Raw genomic sequence first — 15,272 nt, 5'->3', positions numbered from 1 at the left:
AAGCAATTAAACCTCAACCACTGGACCACTTTGAAAAGTGATTTCCCCTTTTTTTTCACAGTTAATATCTGAAAGGAGCTTATTTTGGAGGTAATTTAAGGTGTACAACATCACTGGCCATGTGATCAATATGAGGTTTAAAACAAAAATCTTTTGTCCTCATTCATATGTGTCATTACCTCTGTAAGTTGTGTCATTTTTGGTTTATTGTAGGCTTTTTGTATTCTTTTTTAAGGGTATACAATTAATGTTTTCTAGTCTTTATTCATGTAATAACCCTTAAGTTGTATTTTTAAAAAAATCTGTTTAACAAACCTAAATATCATAAATCAGTCAAAAATATACAGTGATTTAGAATGTGATTTTAATTATTCAAAACTAGGATTAGTACTGGTACATACCATAAAAACCTTTTAGACTGTGGGTCCATGCCAGTTGATGGTTCATTAAATAGGACAACTCTAAGGTTTCCCAACAGGGTGATTATATAGCTCAACTATGTAGAAAATATATAACATTTTACATTTCATCGTAATTTCTACAATATTCAAATCATTTCATATCATTTTAATAAGAACAAAAATATTTTTTTTTACTGATAGAGATCAGATGATTAAAATGTATTAATGGTATTCTAATGAAATAGTAAATAATTAAAGAATCTTAGTGAGCACGCTCACATACCCCACACGTCCCCATGTTGGATACTCAAGTAAATTTTTTTCGTCAGAGAAATACATGTAGAAGGACCCCGAATAAGAGTGTTTTTTAGGCTTTAGACCTTTTATCTTTTAACTAACTTCTGTTACTCAGAATGGTCGTTTAAAACTCCAGACTGTGATTTCCTTAAGTTTTGGTTAATCCAAAGTAAATATCATTGTAGCGGAACAAAATGTACACTTGACCTATAACTTATCATGGGGAATTTGTATACCAAGAATCATGTCATAATCTGCAATCTATTAGGAAGAAAAAAAGTCTGGAATACTGTTATTTATGTGAATTTTGCTAAGTACAAGGCCCGTAATTTCCGGAAGAATCATCAGAACGGAACAAGACATACACTTGACCTGTAACATATCATATAACTTACATAACAAAAATCAAGTCAATATCTGCAAGCGTTTAGAAAAAAGTCCAGACCTGAAGATGGACCAACGGACGGGTCAAAAACATTATACATGTAAATTCATTCCTCATGCATTGAACATGCAATTTTTTTTTACTCTCTAATGTACATAAATTCATTCATCAGGCATTCTACATGCAATTTCATACTTAGTACTGCACATAAACTCATTCCTCATGCATTCAACATGCAATTTTTTACTCTCTACTGCACCTAAATTCATTTCTCAGGCATTCTACATGCAATTTCATACTTAGTACTACACATAAATTCATTCCTCATGCATTTTTTTACTCTCTACTGCACATAAATTCATTCCTCAGGCATTCTACATTTAATTTTTTACTCTCTACTGTATGGAAGTTCATTCCTCAAGCATTCTACATGCAATTTCATACATAGTATTGTACATAAATTTATTCCTCATGTATTATACATGTACATGCAATTTCATGAATGAAGTTGCATGTAGAATGCTTGAGGAATAAAATTCATTATATTATATGTACAAAGTATCAAATAATTCATACAAAAAGTTCAAAATTATATCAAATCCGGCAGTAGGATAATAAAATGAATAAATGCAATATAGGATTTTAATGACTTTTGTTAAGGAGCTGATGTGAAATTTTATGTCATACAATCATCCATTATGACATGAATATCAATCTGACACTTAAGTATAATTTTGACAATAAAACTGACATTACTTTCTTCATTGCATTATTGAAACTTAGAAATCAGGTTTACCTTTTAAAATTAACATCTAAACACATGTAGGTACATTTGTAGTATGTACATGTAATTAATAAATTTATGCAACCTGGGATTTTTTCCCACATTTTTCAGCAGGTGATAAGAAATACTTATTAATTCCCTATTTTGTAAAATTAAGAAAATTATAAATACTGTAGGCACATAACATTGTCTAAAATTTCTATAAAAGAGGGTGGGGGGGTCAGTACATTTTGCCAACCCACCACTGGAGATAAAATGACCAATTATAAATGTCAATTATTGGAATTAAACATAATGTGACATTGAGTGAAGTGGCTATAGCCTGCATGGATACAAAAAAAAGCAAAAATATTGCTTGCTAACACGGTGAATAAGACAGGGAAGAGAGTTAGCAAAGAATGTAGCTACAGGTACACGTACAATTGGACACTATACAATGTATTTCTATGATTCAACCAGTTTTTGAAATTTTCTGAGCTAAAGCCCAATAGAATATGCATGATTTCAATATTGACCCATCTAAAGCGATGATTCGTCATGTGTATGAGCAAAAATAATACTAATTCGATAACTACAGTGTACAAATATTACCTGCAACTATCATTCCATACGTAGGTGTGAGATTGCATCATATAACATTATTTTCTTCTTCCTTTTTTCGAACAACGAGCAAACAGCTGACAGAAATTTTTCAAGCTTCTGGCAAACGATGTTTTCCATATCAGGTAAAAAGCTCTGCCCATGACTAATGATATGCACATTCACAAAATGACATATTTTCACCTTTAAATATATATTTTTCTTTCATCTAACTGGCAACATTAAAAAGAGTAGATTTATTTCTACCGAATACAAACAAACCAAAGCTATAAAGAACCGTAAAATATTGAAAAGACACCATTTTATGAACGAAGCGAGGGCAATGGCGTAGCCGTTTCTATGGTTACCAATTGACGTCATGACACAGTTGTCTCCCCCTTACAAAATATACACGAAAGTACCTTAACATCCTTGCGTACGTACGTATATCTCTGCTGTTTCACTGTTGCTGTTGTCAAGCACCTAACCCGCCTTGGAAAAAATATAACTCCGATTACATTATCAAAATCGAAGCATAGCTTTTCTAAGATAGGAAAGGCAATCATTTTCTTGTTTTGAATTTGCAGCTGTCGTCTGAATTTTGTTTACTTCACATGATATATGTAAAATATTCCCACCATCCGTGGACAACCGTAATATTTCCTGTACATGTATCTGTACAGATTGATCTAACAGGCCAAAACTGAAATGGATGACGCTAGAGATGCCCTTAAGGGATAAAAAATTTAAAATTTAGCAAAGTGCTATAAAGTTATTCACCATTTTGAGAGCAAGGGTAAAGAGGGGAATGGGGTTGGAATTTTTGTTTATTTTTTTCAAGTTATTCATTAATTGAAAAAAAAAAAACATTAATTAACGAGACGGCTTTTCAAATAGAAATATTGATGTTGCTTGCTGCTTAAATATAAATAAAAATATTGCACTTGCGAAGCAAAAATTTTCATCCGGGTCGACCCCCCCTAGTTTTGGTAATGTCTTTTATCATTTTTACAAATCTCGCACAGACCGTGGCGATAAATGCATGGTAAAGCTCACGGTGATCGCTGATTTTGGCAATGCCTACCCCATATTAATGAATTATTAGAATTTGATTTAGTTTTGGGATGAACTTCATGAACTTGACGAAGTTCGGGCGTGCTATAAATTAACCTGTGTGCAGCAACCGTATGTGGTTTTAATTTGTTGACACCTCCATCAAAACTCCGCTTCAAGCATCATGGTAATATTGTAGTTGTATATTTATCTTCATTGTATATAACTTCGCTTCTCTTTCGATAGATACCGACCAAGATAGCATTGTTTTCTCTTTTCATTTCAACTTCCAGGATTCCGTCTTTGATCGTATTTACATACGGGCATTTTCGAGATACGACGAAAAGCGTAAATTTAAAATGAAACTGAATTAAAATAGTTTGAAAAGTGTATTTCTTTGAATTATTTAATTAAAAAACGTGATTTTAAGAAATTATTTCTCAAGTGAAGTATTATTTATAAAAATATCATTTTAATGTCGACAAGGTCCTCTACATAGCTCGATTTTGATTGGCAGATATTTCCGGTCCTACTTAAATACGCCTGAATACGCCTGCCAGGTTAACATACGCCTGTAGGAGAAAAACATACGACTGTAGCATTAGTATTGTGTTTTCTGTGAAAATAATATTATATTAGCTTAGTAAGATATATTTTGTTTAAATAAATAAATTATACTTTCCGGAAATTATTTGTTGAACTAGAACTAGCCGGTGTAAAAATAACGATCTGGCAGGCGTTCGACATTCGTGATTGCGCATGCGTAATCGTGTATGAGATAACTATAATTACTAATGTAAGAGAGATGAAAATAAATGTATTTTAACCTGGCAGGCGTATGCAGGCGTTTTTCAGTATGACCCTTTTGGCGCGGTTTTTCTGCTGCAGAAGTAATACGTCAGTTTTGTCGGCATTTTGCGAGTTAAAATGGCTCGCGAAAGACAGATTACTGATTTGTAAACTTAAACATGCCTACATGTGCAGTTATTGAAATAAAAGATGTGGACATGTGCATGGTTTACAAAGTGGACAAAAACAAGCCGACATGATACATGTATAATGCATACACTTCGATCATTTGAACTAGGAAAGCCCCGTGCAGGTCCGGGTGTTAAAAGAATAGGCCTGCAGCAGTGCTAAGCTTGTCGTAAAAGGCGACTAAATAGTGCTCAGAACCCTAGCCGGGGGCTAGGGCGCTCTGCCCACAGAGCAACTGGGATGTGTGCCCCAGGTTGTGGAATGGGGTACCCCTGGCGTGTTACATGCTGGGGTTGTCAGGCTATAATACGGAAAACCTGACCGCAAACCATAGTGGTGCACCGTGTTGGGAAAGATGCCACGTTCCTCGCACGTTAAAGAACCCTACTGTGGTATTCTTTCGGAGTAGGAACCATAGGGCTCCGCCACAGGAGGCTAAATTGCCCGACCCTACCCACCTCTCCCTATTTCCAGTGGCAATCAAAATTTGTCGACCCCATTGTCCTTGTGTCCCATCCATTTTTCATTTCATCATCATTTCATGTTCATTTTATCATCAATTTCATGTTCATCGTCTGAATATAGCTGAAATATTGCTGCTCGGATGTTAAACCCCAAAAAACAAACAAAACAAATGAACTAGGAAAATTCAGAGAAATAATGGATGATAAAAGTCGACATGTTGCTTTATAAAACAACATTCTGACTTTTGAAATGTCGACAGGACGAGTTTTAACCAATCATTCTGACTTATTTTGAGGAAAAAAAAACAACTAGAAATCGGGTGTAACCTATGAGCTTCCATAACTAATCGTGTGTAATCTGTGAAGTTATACCAGGAAGTAAAAAGATAACATTTCATACTATACCAACAGGGCGTTTTCCTCGCTACCGTTCAAAGAAGTTAACTTCGTGCCAATTGGGAATACTGACCATTAAAGAGTAAGATTTACTTTTCCATTCAGCTTTTACTTCAGTTCATTGTACCATATTCTTATATTGTCCGTACTTTATTATTTCATAACTGTTGATAAATATGTCGAGGGTCAAACTTTAAGACTAAGACTAGTTTTTTTGTTTTTTTGTTTTTGTTTTTTTTTTGGGGGAAATATCAAAACAGAATGAGGTCTGCCACATCCAATGTACACACGTTAAATCCATATATATATAACAAGTATTTATACATGTATATTCAAGTACCAATCCGCATAGAATTCAGGCACTGCCAGTGGTAGAGGTGATTCGTGGTGTAGAATCAAAGTACTCATGTACTGAATCATTTTCTATCGATCATTTTTGCGCCTGAAATATTCGTCGTATTGCAAAAGAGGAATCAAGGGAACCAAAGTTATAGCGGTAATTAAAAGAATGTAATCCAGGGACAAAGACCAGACATGGAAAACAGACATACACAATAAAGAACATAAAGCAACTAAAATCATACATACATAAGTAACAAAAGCAAATGAGCAACTCGGACTCCACTAAAAACTGGGAGCATGGACCAGGTGCACCGCTACGGTAAACCGCGCCAAAAGGGTCATACTGAAATACGCCTGCATACGTCTGCCAGGTTAAAATATATAAAAATATGGAATAAAAGGAAAGTACGGGAATCGAATTCAACGTATCTTAACATAAGCTTATTGTTATAAATGGTTAATATTAAACTCATCGTTTTATTTTTCTTAAATTCACCATTCTGATTATGAAGGACATTTAAAAACACACTCACACCAAAATGCATTATAATGCATCATAGTAGCGTGCCAGTTTGCGTAATATTCAGCTTCGATATCGGTTTACATTGAACACTCCGATATACTCCATAATTAAACTACAAACTACTAGTTGACCATTCCCAGTTTCTAAATTTTCAGATCGAAATTCAATTTATCGACCTCCAGGTCGAAACTGTCTGTTAAATAATTCAAACTTAAGGAGGTAGACATAGGGTAAAGGACAGAACTTTTACAAATCATTATAACGTTAGTATTCAGCATTTGACATCAATCTCATGTAAGCATCATGTAACTTGGACAGATTTCATTATGTTTCAAATGAAAGCTTTATATGCTTTGGTGAAATCGAATATGATGCAAACATATCACTGATTTCAATAGGCGTCCTTTACCTCCTTAAGCCACAAATCATTGGAATAAATCATATCCTTAGAAACGTGTTACACTCAACTATCTACATTTCTCAGTTGATAAGGGTCATAGCTCAAGTGCTACAAGTTATTTCATAGACACCTATGTGTCATGTGGAAGCGCTTAGTTTCTGGGCACTTAGTCCAGAGACACAAACATTAAAATAAACGATAAAGTAATATCATACTATCACATGATCTTGCTCCCGCTCCCAAAATATGCAGTCCGAATAGTATATAACAAGAAAACGGGGATCCCAGATTTTCGGGTAACTCGCTTCAACTCACCCCCACTGAATAGAATCAAACATAATTATTACTGCCCTGCAAACAACCAAATAAATAAACACAGGTATCACCACCAAATACTTCTTAATATACAGAGTCGGACTGCATATTTAGTGTGAATAGGCCCCTGTGATATAATTCCACCAATCATGGCCGAAATAGCCAAATAGAATGATTAATATTGCAAAAAGCAATAACACCAGACCAAAAATGACACAATTCCCAAGAAATGCATTATCAAAATTCCTATGCCATCCTCCATTCAAAGTTTCATTTTTATTTGCCATCTCGGAGCTTCCGATGTCATGCAGCGGTAACCGTAATAAAAATGTATTTATGATACAGTGGATGATACGTCAGAGTGGTTTTGGGGTTATGCTACCTTTTTTAACATAAATGGTCAAAGATGAGCGGCAAATAAAAGCATGACATCTTTTTCTTTATAACGTTTCTTGAACCACTGCCCCTCTTATTCCTCAAGGCCTGCTTAAGACAGTTTTCCCAATTAGAACTCGGCATTCCTTTTATTATTCCTTTTCTATGATTGAAGACTATTTTCAATCTCGCAGGGTTTTCATTTCTAGATAAACAACAAATGGTTTATTATGCGTTTAAAAATGAATAGGTAACTAGAATATATTCGTATATTCTCTCTTTACCTTTAAATGTGGCTATTGTTAACTTATTCATTATTCTTATGTACGTTTAACTGAGCCACTTCACAACGTATATTATTTTCAAATAGTTTTCCCTTCCTACCCAATACACAATTAATTGTTTTAACAGAGCGTCAGCGTCTTGTAACTTTATCGATTTTTATTTTTCTTTAATGAAAAATTCTTCCGGATGTTATTATCATTTTGAAAATATTTCAAACAACTTTTTATTTTCACACTTTTACCTGAAAAATATTCATTTCCTGGTTTTTAAAAACAACATTTTCGTATTCTTTTTTATTCTTTATTATTTAAATCAAACACATAAATAAACAATTGTACGTCTCTGTTTAAATGAAAACATAAATTTCTTTGTGCTGTTTGACTAGTTGTTTCTTGTTGCTTTTTGTCACCTCTTGTCCCCAATTAGTGAGACCCGCAAACATACGTCATCATTGAAACAGAAACTCCGCGTCTATCTGATAAGTCCAGGACCACCGCTAATTTAGATCCCTGACTGTGCTGCATGTCTGTAAGTCATACCCACATTTGTCCATCAATAACTCTGTTGATATATATGACGGGTGTGCCAGGTGACCAGTATGAAAAAAAAGTCAAGTCCGGGGTAGTTGAAAGAGGAAAAGTTTATATAAACTCATTCTAAAGTCGATAAAAAAAAATTGGTAACAAGCTGAATCCACCACCATCAAAACAAAACAAATATCCCCAGTGCCAATTCACAAAATAATAGTTAAGCTACGTTTCGCTGTTCAGCTGTATGTAACTGATTTTAACCTATGTAATCACAACTTTGGATTAGTTTTTGTAAAGAACAGAGGCATGATGTACATGTACGTAACCAACGTAAGATTAAAGGCTTAGTATTTTCATCACCAGTATCATGGTATGGGGTTAAACTAGCAGCGAAACGTAGCTCTAACTTTTTTTTGTAGTTTCTTATCTAGATCGCAAAATCAAAAAAAAAAAAAAGATCATGAGCTACAATTTCACAGCTAGGGGTTAAACTAGATATGAAAGGTCTAAACTGATTCAAAAATCGATAAAAAAAAAAAAAAACACACATTTGGTATCAAGCTTAATCCCTTTACGGATTTGAAGCTGGAGAATTATTTTTTTTTACCACCACTGTCAAAACAAAAAAATATCCCCAGTGGCAAATCTCAAAAGGGATTATACTAAGCTATATATGTAACTGATTTGAAGAAGTAAGAATTTTATAAATCCAATAGTTCTCTCTTTATTTATGTTACAGAAAAATGGCATCTGAAAGCTGCAGCATCTGCCTGTTACTAGAAAAGACCAGCACCCCTGAAGTATGGTGTCCACAATGTGAGGATTCCCTCTGTTCAACATGTAGTGAGCAACACAGAGTACAAAAAACAACAAGGGACCACAGCACCATATCTTATGAAGATTACCTAAAATTACCATCTTTTATCCACAAAGTTCAACTTGAATGTGAAGAACACAAGCAAAAATATCAAATTTACTGTAGGTCTCATGATTGCGTTGTCTGTTATAAATGTTTATTGCAATCTCATAAAAAATGTGAGGACACTCTACCTATCGATGATGTGATCCGCAATGTAAAATCTTCAGCCATTTTTGAAGACGTTTGGATATCATTAAAAACGACTCATCAAACTTTTTTGACAGCGATCACTGAAAGAGAAGAAAATGTGAAAATACTGAAAACAAAGAAGGAAGAATTATCAACAAATGTAAAAAAGAGAACACAAAGTCTTATCGATCAAATAAAGAAACTAGAAAACAAAACACTATCAGAGTTAGAGTCAGTTGTAAATGAAAATGTAAATGAAATCAAAGCCACCACAAAAATCCTGGAATCAAATAAAAGAAAACTTGGTGAATTATTGGAACAGGAGGAACTCATTAAGAACCACGCATCAAATTTTCAAACATTCATCGCAACAAAACAAATGGAGAAAAAAGTTCAAGAATCAGAAGAAATCTTACATAAATTATCTGAAAAAGGAGCCATGGATAATACAGACATAGAAATGAATGAAAACATCACAGCAGACGACACAATTTTTGGAATAAAAACTCTGTGTGACATTAAAGTATCAAGAGAAAAAAATAGAACCTCCATAGACATAAACAAACCAAACAAAGGTCAGGCAGAGGTGAAGACAAGATTCCCCAGACAACTGACACTTAAACAACAGTTTACAGTAGATCAAGGTTGGTGTCCTGGTTGTTGTACGCTGCCTAATGGACTCCTGGTGTTGACTGATTATCACAATGGTGTAGTAAACATACTACACAGTAATGGTCAACACAAATCATCAGTCAGATTTAATGGAGGAAAAGGAGCAGTAGATGATGTAACAGTCATCAATGAGAACCATGTTGCTGTTTCTAATCCTCTCCATAAAACAATCTCCATCATAGATGTAGACAGGAGTAAAATCATTAAAACACTTCAGATAAAGAGTGAAGTCTATGGAATTACACATAGTGATGGACATTTATACTTCTGTGTACGTCAGGTAGGAATCCAAAAAATTAATATAGATACAGAAAAAATAGACAAACTCCATGATGACCAGACTGTTAATTATAATTCATATATAGACACAGATGGCAACAGAATATGTTATACCTGTCCTAACAACAACAACAACACAGTTACTGTCCTGGATTCTGATCTCAGAGTTATCTTTACATTCAAGGATCACAATACAATGTCAAGTCCTCTTGGAATATCAATGGATGAAATGGACAATTTATTTGTGTGTGATTATAACAAACATAATTTATTACTAATTTCAAGGGATGGAGATAAACATGAAGTTGTAGTCAGTGGAGGTGATGGGTTGTATTACCCTCGGTGTGTACATTATGATAAAGTGACCCATCTCCTCACTGTTGTTGATTCTAAGAATGTGGTCAGGATATTTACTGTATATTGACTTTTGATGGAGAATCAAAACTGAGATAAACAAATAATTGAGATTAATTCGATTTCAAGGTAAGAAAACATGTTTTATTTTTTACATGTAGGCTTTGTTTATCTAAATAAATTTTAATAATATCAGACATTTCTACATTTTTTCTTAATTGTCAGACATAAATAAACAAACATTTGTTCATGTGATAATTAACTCGATTAAAAGAAAAGAAACACCTTTTATTTTTTGGGGTCCATTTTCAGAAATCTTAACAATATCTGACAGAATTTTATATTGTTATTCTGGTATAAGATTACAAAAATATGATCATTATTAACTTATTAAAAAAATCTTTCAAATAGGACAGACATTTCATATTGAGTACACTGTAAAATGAGTAATTTTTACAAAATTATTTTATATTTTTTTATAGTCAGTCAGTGTTGGTCTTCATCAAGATTGTCAAATACATGTACATGTATCTAGATGTGCCATCATCATTGAAAATAAATTTAGCCTTTTGATGTATATACTTGCATTTTCATGTTTCTAAATAGTGGATTTTTCTTATTTAAAAACCGATTTATAATTTTTAATGATTTAATTTATCAGAAATCTTTATAACAACATCAGAATTTTTTTTTGTAAGAAGTACAGTGTACTTTCACAAATATGTTTTAATTTACTGACTCAATCAACTATCTGTTATAACTTTTTACTTTTTTATTTACATGTACATTCATGTAATACATTTTGTAATTAACTTAATTAAAAATCTTTAAAAAAATAAAACAAAATTAGTTAATTTAGTAAAATGAATCTTTTTGGAAATTATTTTATATTTCTTTATTAATAAGTGTTGGTCTTCATTAAGTTTTTCAAATACATGTACATGTATCTACATGTAGATGTGTCATCAGTGAAAATCTGTTCACTTCATTCTTTTTGTACATGTACATACATTTAGTTGTATTAATCATTTTCATGTTTCTAGGATTTAGTCATACTCAAATGATGTATAAAAATATTTATTTGTTATTTTGTCATGAATATCATATAATGTATTCATCATCAGGACACAGTCAACATGGACTATTGAAAGATTGCAAATAGTTCAAGAGACTTTGCCAATTCACAGCGTATTCAATTACGAGGTGCTCTGCCAATGTGGATTTTCGCATTAAAGGCTAGACTATTTGGATTCTTTTTTTTTCTTTTTTTTTAGGATGGAAATATTTTCTCTAGTGAGAACTTTTGTTTATGTAGAATTAAGCTGTCAAAGGTTTTTCAACTGTACATGTACATGCATTATACATTGTGTCTTGATTATTTGTTGAACTTACACTTCAGGATGTTGAAGAGTGAAATTAATAACACTTATAAAATACATGTAATGTTCATTTGTAAATATTCATTCAGTTTTAGAGAATTCCAAATTTAAAAAAAAATATTGGTAATTGGCTAAAATTGGAAAAAATTATAATGATGCAAAAAAAGAAAAAATAATACATGTCAGTATGTCGGAAAATTATTTCATTTAACAATAGGGTTTGTCAGAGTCTGGAAACAAGACTGATTTGTTTGGCCTGAATTAAGTATAACATTAAGTGTTTGTTTTCTCAAGCCCCGTGCAGGTCCGGGTGTTAAAAGAATAGGCCTGCAGCAGTGCTAAGCTTGTCGTAAAAGACGACTAAATAGTGCTCAGAAACCTAGCCGGGGGCTAGGCGCTCTGCCCACAGAGCAACTGGGATGTGTGCCCCAGGTGGTGGAATGGGGTACCCCTGGCGTGTTACATGCTGGGGTTGTCAGGCTATAATACGGAAAACCTGACCGCAAACCATAGCGGTGCACCGTGTTGGGAACGATGCCACGTTCCTCGCACGTTAAAGAACCCTGCTGTGGTATTCGATAGGAGTTTTTGTGTGTGATTATAAGCAACATAATTTATTACTAATTTCAAGGGATGGAGATAAACATGAAGTTGTAGTCAGTAGAGGTGATGGGTTGTATCGCCCTGTGTGTGTACATTATGATAAAGTGACCCATGAAAACATGATTTATTTTTTACATGTAGGCTTTGTTTATCTAAATAAATTTTAATAATATCAGACATTTCTACATTTTTTCTTAATTGTCAGACATAAATAAACAAACATTTGTTCATGTGATAATTAACTCGATTAAAAGAAAAGAAACACCTTTTATTTTTTGGGGCTCCATTTTCAGAAATCTTAATATCTGACAGAATTTTATATTTTCATTCTGCTATTAGATTACAAAAAAAATTAGCCTTTTGATGTATATACTTGCATTTTCATGTTTCTAAATAGTGGATTTTTCTTATTTAAAAACCGATTTATAATTTATAATGATTTAATTTATCAGAAATCTTTATAACAATATCAGAATTTTTTTGTAAGAAGTACAGTGTACTTTCACAAACATGTTTTAATTTACTTTATTTTGTTTATGTAGAACTAAGCTAGTATCAAAGGTTTTTCATCTGTACATGTACATGCATTATACATTGTGTCTTGATTATTTGTTGAACTTACACTTCAGGATGTTGAAGAGTGAAATTAATAACAATTATAAAATACATGTAATGTTCATTTGTAAATATTCATTCAGTTTTAGAGAATTCCAAATTAAAACAAAAATTATTGGTAATTGGCTAAAATTGGAAAAAATTATAATGATGCAAAAAAAGAAAAAAATAAAACATATCAGTATGTCGGAAAATTATTTCATTTAACAATAGGGTTTGTCCGAGTCTGGAAACAAGACTGATTTGTTTGGCCTGAATTAAGTATAACATTAAGTGTTTGTTTTCTCAATTTAGTTTTAAATGTGAATTTTTTTTTTTTTATTTCAAAATTAAAATTTTAGAAATCACATACATGTACTTAAGGAACTATAAGTAATTATAGAATGCTTAGTTTTGCTAAAAAAAAAATAAATAACATACTTGAAATACTGGTGAGTTCAAATTCACTAGATATTACCATTTTCATGAATGTAAATTTTCAATTTGGTGTTTTCAAGAGCCGAAATGAACCTTCATGTATAATGTAAACAAATTGGCAAAAATATGCTTTTCATTTTGTATTTTTTTATATATTTTATTTACAATGTAGCTTTTTTCGTTGATGTATATGTATTTGTTTTGTTTTGTTTTTCTTCTGTGGAGAGGGGGTATACACATGTAGGAATATGTCATATGTCAATATTACTTATTTTTTTTTATTTTAACACCCCACCACAGTGCACTTGAAAAGGGGTGTATACATGTACAAATGTATGCCACATATTTAGTGATCATGGTGTCCTTTCCTTAGTTCTATTCTAATCTACAACTCCCTCGAAACCACTGAATGTAAAATTTAATGGAACTTTCACAGATTTTTTATTACATGATGCCACCTGTTATTTTGTTTTTCCATCTGAATGAACTTTTGGTTTTTCTGATGCAAAATTTGTCGGGCAATAAGGGGGGGGCTCTTCAAATCCGCAACACCTCTGAGACCGCTAATTGAAAGTTGATATTACTTTCACAGATTATTTGTTAATGTATGCCATTGTGCACTCCTTTTTTGTTTTTCCATCCGAATGCTTCAATCCTATTTTGGGTATCTTAAATAGTTTCTGAGGAGAGGAGGGGGTACTACCAAGTGAGGTTTGCTCGGCATTTTTTTTACATGTACATACACGTACATTTTTCCTATTCAAAGCAGGGAATTCTCTTAATGAGGTTGCTTATATTATTTCTAGTTACACTGTATCTCTTTCTTTTCAGAATTATGTAATGAATGTATTAAGTGTCAGTCTCTGTAAGAATCAGGCAGTAGTTTTGCAAGTGTAATTTGACTATTTGTACTGTCAGAATCAAAGAAAAAGTTAAGATTTTTCATATTATTTTGGTAAGGCGAGTTATAATCTCACTAAAATGCACACAAAAATGAAATTTCCTGGGCAGCTAATTCTGTCAAAAATTTCTTTTTCGAACATTCTCTTAAAAAATAATTCTGAACAAATCCATTGATGTAGAGAATCAAAGCATGGTCTTTTTCAAATAAAGAAAATATCCTTGAGTAAAATTATATTGTCAGATTTGTGGGGTTTGGACATGCATTTTTCCTGATTATTTTAAAATCTTACAGTTAATTATTTAGTTTAAATAGAGATCCAGTCCAATAATATTAATTTTTCTATAGTATATTGTATTACATTGTAGTTCTAAGGGAGATAATCCATTTTGCTTCCATGTCAATGCTGTCCACCATTCATCAATAGTAGGATTTTGTTTCAGTTTGAATCATCAAGATTTTTTATCATAGTGGGGACTTATGTTTTTTTTTATGTATTTGTTTTTTGTTTGTTTATTCTTTCTTGTAGACTTTATTACAATATTTTAACAACATTTACCACTTAATTTTTTTGTAATTTTTTTTAATGCTATAGAAGTTAAAGTTCTAATGTTACTAATGCAATAATAGTAATACATATATGTCAATTTTGATCATGTGTCAATTAGATATGCTTTCAATTCAAAATTACTGTGAAACATTATCAAGCCATTGCAGTCCTCCATAATTAGTCTGATTTTATTTAACTTTAGAAGAGAAGAGTTATTGCTCTTGAATTTTTCATGTATTCAGAATTTTACTTCTAATCCTAGCATATCTGATATTTTTTGTGTAAATTGTCTTGTAATAGTATTCAGACTACTGATGTAAAAAAAAATAAAACGTATTTTACGAAAA

General features: G+C 32.4%; 1 protein-coding gene and 1 long non-coding RNA gene across 4 annotated transcripts; one reads left to right on the top strand and one right to left on the bottom strand.

Annotated features, from left to right (window-relative positions):
• Positions 1 to 400: 400 nt before the first annotated feature.
• LOC148596821 (uncharacterized) lies at positions 401 to 3,910 on the bottom strand. The gene is made up of 3 exons (XR_015918972.1): positions 3,617 to 3,910; positions 2,459 to 2,938; positions 401 to 496 (listed from the first exon to the last, which is right to left on the bottom strand). It is a non-coding gene; the product is annotated as an uncharacterized LOC148596821 (long non-coding RNA).
• Positions 3,911 to 5,273: 1,363 nt separating this feature from the next.
• Positions 5,274 to 15,272, top strand: LOC148596820 (uncharacterized). 3 transcript variants are annotated; one of them, XR_015918869.1, is made up of 3 exons: positions 5,274 to 5,419; positions 8,847 to 10,589; positions 11,585 to 15,272. XR_015918869.1 is itself a non-coding variant. In XM_088562858.1 (2 exons), the coding sequence occupies exon 2, from the start codon at positions 8,851 to 8,853 to the stop codon at positions 10,528 to 10,530; it is 1,680 nt and encodes a 559-aa protein (XP_088418984.1). In that variant the 5' UTR covers positions 5,274 to 5,419; positions 8,847 to 8,850; the 3' UTR covers positions 10,531 to 15,272. The 3 variants fall into 3 exon arrangements, 2 of the variants coding, with proteins under 2 accessions (XP_088418984.1, XP_088418986.1); XM_088562858.1 differs by having other exon boundaries at positions 8,847 to 15,272; XM_088562860.1 differs by lacking the exon at positions 5,274 to 5,419 and adding an exon at positions 7,969 to 8,105 and having other exon boundaries at positions 8,847 to 15,272.

This window comes from Perna viridis, chromosome 15 (assembly GCF_037379345.1).
Source record: "Perna viridis isolate PV_CMFRI_1.1 ecotype Kerala chromosome 15, ASM3737934v1, whole genome shotgun sequence".
NCBI classification, from domain to species: Eukaryota; Metazoa; Mollusca; class Bivalvia; order Mytilida; family Mytilidae; genus Perna; species Perna viridis.
Note: the sequence above shows the minus strand (reverse complement) of the source record. Positions and strands in the feature narration are given on the sequence as shown.

Bases quoted from the DNA above. Each gene is read 5' to 3' on its own strand.
- LOC148596820 (XM_088562858.1), top strand. From the start codon at position 8,851: ATGGCATCTGAAAGCTGCAGCATCTGCCTGTTACTAGAAAAGACCAGC.